At 38.6% G+C, this 7,214-nt stretch overlaps 1 protein-coding gene across 10 annotated transcripts in view; it reads left to right on the top strand.

The window, feature by feature from the left end:
* AP1S2 (adaptor related protein complex 1 subunit sigma 2) overlaps positions 1 to 7,214 on the top strand; it is a 48,031-nt gene that overhangs the window by 14,644 nt on the left and 26,173 nt on the right. For 5 of the 10 annotated variants that reach the window (XR_003397982.1, XM_026844633.1, XM_026844651.1 and 2 more), the window contains exon 1: positions 932 to 1,110. Coding sequence is in view for 9 of the 10 variants with exons in the window: in XM_026844633.1 (XP_026700434.1) it covers positions 932 to 1,110 (179 nt within the window). In the remaining variant the exon portion in view is untranslated. Of the gene's footprint in view, positions 1 to 388; positions 408 to 929; positions 1,111 to 7,214 lie in introns of those variants that run through there. The other 5 variants (XM_026844641.1, XM_026844674.1, XM_026844612.1 and 2 more) reach the window with 2 other exon arrangements.

Genomic DNA, 7,214 nt, shown 5'->3' with positions numbered 1-7,214 from the left:
GGACGGTGGGGAGCCGGCAGCGGGTATTGTGGCGGCGGTGCCAGCCCGGAGCGCTGCCCCCACGGACGGAGCGCCCCGGCACCACCGGGCTTCGGAGCCGCTGCTGCCCGCCGCTGCCGCCGCCTCTTGTCTGTGCTGGCGCTGGTCGGAGTTGTCACCCGGGACTAGGCTGGGCTTTCTCATCGTATTTCACGTCTGTCATATTGCTTGGGAAACTTCCTCAGCCCGATACAACTTTGAGCAAAAAGGAAAAAAAAAATCCATTTCCTTTAATGTTACAGCTGCTGGAAAACATTGCCGACAAGTTCCTCTTAAAATATAATTGCAACATCACTGCTTTAGAGGAAGCGAGACCTGGAACATAGGACCGCAGGGAAAGCACTTAATCTCTACTCCTTTTGTGCAATGTGAGAAACGACTAGGCTTTTCTATGCCGTAGGACTCTCCGTTGGGAGATTTAATGCCTTTTAAAGTATTCTGAGGCTTTTCAGAAAGATCTTAAGTGCAAATTGCTCCTGCTGTAAGGCTCTAATCCGGTGAATTGGAAATGAGTTTGGGTGTTTGAAGAGACTGCTGTGCTGTTTTTTTGTCATTTTCTGTAGTAAACGTAAATGCAACCATAGCAGTGCCGGACGCAGTTTGTGTGAAATGGGGGTGTATTCACTCGCTACCTGGTGGTTCTAACATCCGTTTCTGAAACTTGTCTGCCTTTTCTACTATTTTTGCTTTCACTGACCTTGTTCAGCAGAACCCTTTGTATTATTGCTGCTTCCAAATCTTGTGTAACATCTGCCACCGCTGTAGAAATACATCATGTAGTTAGGGTTTTGGATGGCTATCTTTCTTCCTGTTTGGTTTTCCTCACAGAAATCTTTTTATAACTAAGAGACTGAGATTAATCCTTTTTTTTTTTCTCCTTCTAATTCAACAGATGCAGTTTATGTTGCTTTTTAGTCGCCAGGGGAAACTGAGACTCCAGAAGTGGTATGTCCCATTATCTGACAAAGAAAAGAAGAAAATCACAAGGGAACTTGTTCAAACAGTATTAGCTCGCAAACCGAAAATGTGCAGCTTCCTGGAATGGAGAGACCTGAAGATTGTCTACAAAAGGTTGTTCTGTCTCACTAACCTCGTAATTGCTATACATCATAAACGGCGTAATAAGTAGCAAGAAAATAAGGTTGATTTTTTTTTTTCCTCCCCCCCTTCCCTCTGCTGGTTATGGAGAAGACTGACTTTTCCCTTGAATCTAATTTGATAACCAAGTAGGAATCATTCATGTGTGGAAAATCACTCATGCGTTTAGAAATGTGCTGAAGAAAAGAAATGAGGTTTCCTTCTACTTTCATAAGGAGTGGTGGTTCTTGGTTCTGTGTTTAGATTTCACATGGTACATAAATGCGTACCAAGAGGAAGCATGTAAGATTTAATAGTTGATAAAGAAAAACTAAATTTTATAAACATTTACCTCAGCCAATGACATCATAAATCACCGGAAAATGTAACTTGCATTTAAATGCTCATAGAAATAAGGAAATTATTTTTTGGAGTACCTAGGGTGGTGGGTTTTGTTTTTGTTTTTGGTTTTTTATTATTTATAGCTATAAATACAAAAAGGCATTTCTCTCAGACGAAGAAATCATGGCTAGCTTTCTTTTGGTGGAAATGCTATATAATTTTCTTTGCAATAGTTTCATTTACCAGTTCCTAACTTTTCTGGAAGCATTGGGCAAGCATTTTTTAGCTTTGTGCTGATCTTTACAATGCATTACAATGTAGTGGTGTGGACTTAATTTTCTCTACAAATAACTAATCCTCAACCTGATTTGGTAGGCTTCATCTCTGCCAGCTAAAAGCTGGTGCTGTGAAACCTTGAGTTTTATTTCCTTTTCCTAGTTAGTTATAAACTTCAGAAGATTTATGCATTCTTACTTTCTTATTGATACAGTAAAAAATTTGTGCTCTACTATAAATACTGCAGTAGTCTCTCTGTAGGTAGGACAGAGAGAACTGGAGCTGAAATGAAGAGTTTGTAACTGTTCCAGTGTACCAAATGGGGAGAATCGACAAAGTTTAGATGTTTAAAGTCCTGGTTTCATACATATATGAGTGCATGTAACATCATGCATGTGAATGTTACCAGTCTGTGTAATGCGTGTAGTTCTTTAATACTGGGAGGAGGAACAATGAGTAAGGCTGTGCTTAAAGAAAACATACTCAGTTTTTCCTTCTGCCTCTTGATTTCCTCACAAAACTTCTTGTCCATATGTGTACTGCCTCATATGCTTTGTGTTCTCTCTTAAGCTGTAATGCCTGCAAGTGCTCTTTCAGTTGGGCTTTTGTGGGACTAGATCAGAAAAATTAGGCATGAGTAGGCCAGTCTGTTCCCTTTCTTCCCAGTCCTGAACAGCAGTAGCTCTTCTGGTGGTGAGTTGATTCCACACAGCTGCTTTCCCTTCCTGTCTGTTTATTGCTGTTAACAACTGCTTGTCCTTTTGTGTCTAGCAAACTGGTGGAAATTTGGGTATGACTGTTGAGTTGCTGAAAATTGCAATGTTCATGCATCTCTGTACTGTGCTGCGGCTCCTGTGATCCAGGAGAATGAAGACATTTGCTGAGAGATGTATCCAGACCATTTTGCGCTGGGTGTAGACTGCAGTCCATCTGCTAGACTACTGGTGTGCACAGCTGACTGAAGTAGCCTACTTCACTATCTGCAAACCAATCTGGCACAGTTAGCCTATGAAATCTTGCATAAGATTAGCTTGTATCAAGCTGATGAACATCTCAACTCTTGTTTTACTTTTGCTTTTTTGGCATGTTTCATTAGGCTAAAACATTGCCAGAAGGACTGGGTCTAAGAGGTGATAGTTAAAATTTTTGTATTTGATAACATTAACAGCTTTTAGGTTTGTGGGAATTTTTTCAACCATCACTCGGTAATTAGAGTTGATGAGTACCAACTAGTGTGATTTCTTTGAAACGGGAGATCTGTTATAGCTCAGAAATAGATAATCCCAAGATGACAACCATAACAGTTAAAGTCATAACAGTTTCTGAAAGGTGGATGGCTAAAAGAGAAACACATCCACAGGAACTTCGTGTGGTTTGTGAAATTGCAAAAGATGTTCCCAATTGCTCACAGACAAAAGACTCTTGAGCCTCTCTGTAAGATCTGTCTTGTCTGATCTATTACTGGGAAGGATCTGAACCTCCTGGTGCAAATGTTTTTCAGTAAAAGCTATAAATAAAGTATATGCATAGTGCTGTTGTACATGTTGCATGTGCATATTGCTATTATGAGTCTTAAATTGCTGAAATTGATGTGCTGTTCTTGTTTTTAGAGTGTATTTACTGTCAACATGTAAGAGAATTGACCTAGATATTGTAACTCAAAGAATGGTTGGCATTATTAGAAGTATACTCAAGGGTCTCATTGATGTACCTTTTTGCAAGAACAGAATGAACTCAAATGCAAAATTGGCAAGCCAGTAGCTTTTGCTGCCTTCTGATCTTTAACATTTATCAAGAAAGCTGGACTGTTTTTATTAGCCTCCTTAGCTCTGTAGTATTTCATCCTTATAAGATGCATTTTGAATGAAACTTCAAGAACACAGAATTAAGTGTTTTAAAATCCATCTGAATGTGTGACTAACTTCTATTTTTCTTGGTTACATACATGTAGCATAGATGATGGCTGCAAAATAGGGTCAGTTGTTGCTGCCATATTTTTTTTCTGTAGTGCTATGAAACAGATGGAAAGGTGCCCTGTTTTTGACATGGCTCATGAATTGGGATGTATGTATTTTGTAGCTGGTTTGGAAGAGAGTTTTTCAGGCTGGTAGACATCAGAAGGTTGAAAAAGGATGTGAGCTTCTGAGACAAATAAAGATTTGTAGTGACTCGCTGGAAAAAAAAAATTTGAATGTGGGAAACCAACAACAATTGCACTTTATAAAAATAGGGAGGAAGTCATCTGAAGACAGCTGATTAGAAACTTGGCAAACATAATTAATAGCTGCTCTTTATATTTTGTCATTTTAAAGACTAACTAGTGGTATTGGAGCATATAGAGTAGAAGTTCATGCACCTGTCCCCTTGTGGCAGAGAAATGTGTTAAATGTTAAAATTTCTAATTTTACTTTAAAAAAAAAAAAGGAACTTAAGATAGGATGTGATTTCCTCCCCCTCTCCCTCCAAAGATCTCAGCTGTTCACTGTTTTAGCTTCTGGCAGTATGAGTTATTTTCATTGTGTAGTATACTGCAGTCAAAATCAGAAATTATAGAATAACTGTTTTTATCTAAATTTTACTTTGTTAGCATTTGGTTAACTGAGATCATGGGACTTGGTTATTATTGGCTGGTAATTTGATTAAGGATTGTGGCTTTGGTTTTGTATGTGAGTTTGGAATTGTGTTTGTATAATAGTATAAGGTTATGAAACTGGCATAGCTTGTGCTGCACTTAATGTTGTGGTAATAGTCTTTAACATAAAATAACCATAATCGTAGGTTACATGAAAGACTTATGGAAAAAAGTTTTACAAGTTTCTTATCCTCCTGCCCTCTGAAAGAAATAACAGAAGAGCCCAGTCTGCAAGTAGTGTGCCTCTTAGCTCAAATTATTGTGAACTGAAGGTGAAGTCATGTGGCTAGGGGTATGTGCTCAGCAGTTGACATGATCTCTGTCTGTCTTTATATCTAAGGTGCTAGTTAAATATGTTACTATGGTGTTGATCAGGTGGCTCTGTAAAACTTCCTGAATGTGAGGATTATTGTGAATTAGGTACTTGTGTTTGATTATTTTAGCCTGATCAGGGCCTCTCTTTAGAGGATTCTAGTTCATGTGGCACTAGGAGGACCTCAGCATCAAAAAGCAGCAGCTTTTTCTTAAGAGGATTACCATACCAAGATTTTGTTCATTTCTAAAACTACTGGGGGTAGCTGAAATGAGAAACTGTAAAAGAAATGCTTCACTTACTAAGTTAAATATGTTACTGTTGTTGATTTATGTATCACTGACTGAATAGTGACTGATCAGCCTGTCCTAGAGTCTCAGAACTTCTTGTTTTATTAAAGAAATGTGTAAGTGTTTTGGAGGAGAAAATTTTTTGCCAAACACAAATTCTTAGTGGTCCCAGTTTTCACTGGGTCAGCTATCAGCAAACCATAATTCCTGGGCTCCCTTAAAGCATCTGTCTGCTTGGTTGTCATTTGCCATTTGCCTCTGTTCCTGCCAAACTATAAACTTTAAATTTCTGCAGTTAGGATCTACATGCAAAGTGAGTTAGGTGCTGACTGATTAGCGGCTTGTAGCTTTAGCTGGTGACAAACTTGCAGGGATGACTTCCAGCAGGTGTTCTCTCATCTAATAGGAGAACACCCCTGAACTGGTAGGATTTGCAAGTCATGGTCTGCCCACAGCAACTGGATCCCCAGCAGTTACTGAACCTGGCTGTGAGCAGTGCACTAAGCAGAGAACTCTGCCTGCCAATTGTGAGGCTTCCCAATACTGAACTATTGCAACTACTGATAGGGAGCTTCATGAATTTGTTTCCTATCTCAAAAAACCCTAAGGTTATCTGTCCGAATGCAGGAATTTGTGTAATTATTTATGCCTCCTGTGTTTCCTTTTTGGTCTTTTATTCCGTACTACATTTTGAGGTGATATTTTCCAAACTATTTTTGGTCTCTGTTTTTGGTCCCCCTTCTGCTATGTGGAAGATGTTTATCATAAAATATTTCCTTAAATGAGTGTAAGCAGCTGGGTTGGGTCTGAAGATTCTGTGAATAATACCCAGAGACACACACCCCACCCCCCTACCCACACCCAATTACAATAGGAATAAAAAGGACGGATTGTTTCTTACAGACTGCATGACATTTGCTTTTGTGTGATGTGGCATACTTGACTATCAGGATTTGCCTTTTCATTGGGTGCATATGAAAGACAGGCTTCTGTCAGGCTCATTAGGAAGAAACAATGCTTCTGCAGAGCAGAAATCTTTTTCAGCCAAGTACAGTAATCTTGTCTTTGTATGGACATTCTCCATGTAAGCTTCTACACTTGGCAAAACCTCTTGTTTATCTGCTGTAGACTATATGGACATATGTGGACACTTTTCTGAAGCTCTGGCCTGCAGAGAGAAAACATTACAATAAAATTGCCTTCGAGTATTTGTCTGAAGTGTACCTTTGTAGTATGCTCAAGCCCTTTGCAGTGATGGCTGAATTCCTTATACTCTTCCACTATTTACCATGTGGGTTTATTGAATCTGCATTTGTGTGTTGTTTTTTTGTTTGTTTTGAGTAGTGATCCATTAGTCACAGTTGCTACTGAAAAAATATTTTGAAAAAGATTCTCTGCATATAATGATAGATACCTAGGTCTCCATTTTGTGTTAAGATGCTACTGTGTAGTGTCTGTTTTTTGGTATTCTTTGTCCAAAACTGCAGTTGCAAGAGCTTTAATATGTAGTCTAGTCACTAGGGGCCAAGTAAAGTCTTTGAAAACTATGTTACATTTTCTTTTAAATGAGAACACTGAGAGCAGACCACTTCCTACAAAGTATTTTGTTAGGTAGTCTGTCTCTCCCACTATCATTCTGGGTATTTGCATAAAATAGTTCAGTTCATCAGGAGACTCTTTAAGTAGTAGGGAAGCACAAAAAGACTGCCCTGTGTGGATAAATTTCAAATATTTGAGTCAAACTTGATTTGATAATGTTTGTTGGTATGTGATTCAACTTGTGTTTAAGCACTGTAATGGAACAGTTTAACTATACTTCATAATCAGTGCTGCTCATCTGAGTATGAAGAAAGCTTTGTTTAGATAGATTTGGTCTGAGTGCTGGTAATTAGCATAAATGTAAAGTGATGTGCCAAAGCTCTTTTTTTCTATAATGAAATACAATAACATGAAGCTTGACTTACAGATTCCTCAGTGGGCTTGAAAGCATATTTTACTTTAGAGTATCACTTTCATGTATTTTTTAAAATAGCTTTATCTAAAAGATGTGTTATACAAATTGAATCTTGCAGGCTGCTACAATGACTGGAAGTGTCCTTGAAAAATTAGGGAGGCACAAACACAACAGTGTAAAATCCAAAGAACTGTGCTCAGATAGGACTTCTGATGCACTGACAAGTCACCATGGTAAAGAGATGAAAGAGCAAGGGAGTTAGTGTTAAGTTCTAATGGAGATGTCTTCTCC

The sequence above is a fragment of the Athene cunicularia genome, assembly GCF_003259725.1.
Source record: "Athene cunicularia isolate RWA chromosome 1 unlocalized genomic scaffold, athCun1 chr1_part1, whole genome shotgun sequence".
Classification (NCBI taxonomy): domain Eukaryota; kingdom Metazoa; phylum Chordata; class Aves; order Strigiformes; family Strigidae; genus Athene; species Athene cunicularia.
The sequence above is the reverse complement of the archived record's forward strand: the minus strand, read 5'-3'. Positions and strand labels throughout refer to the sequence as shown.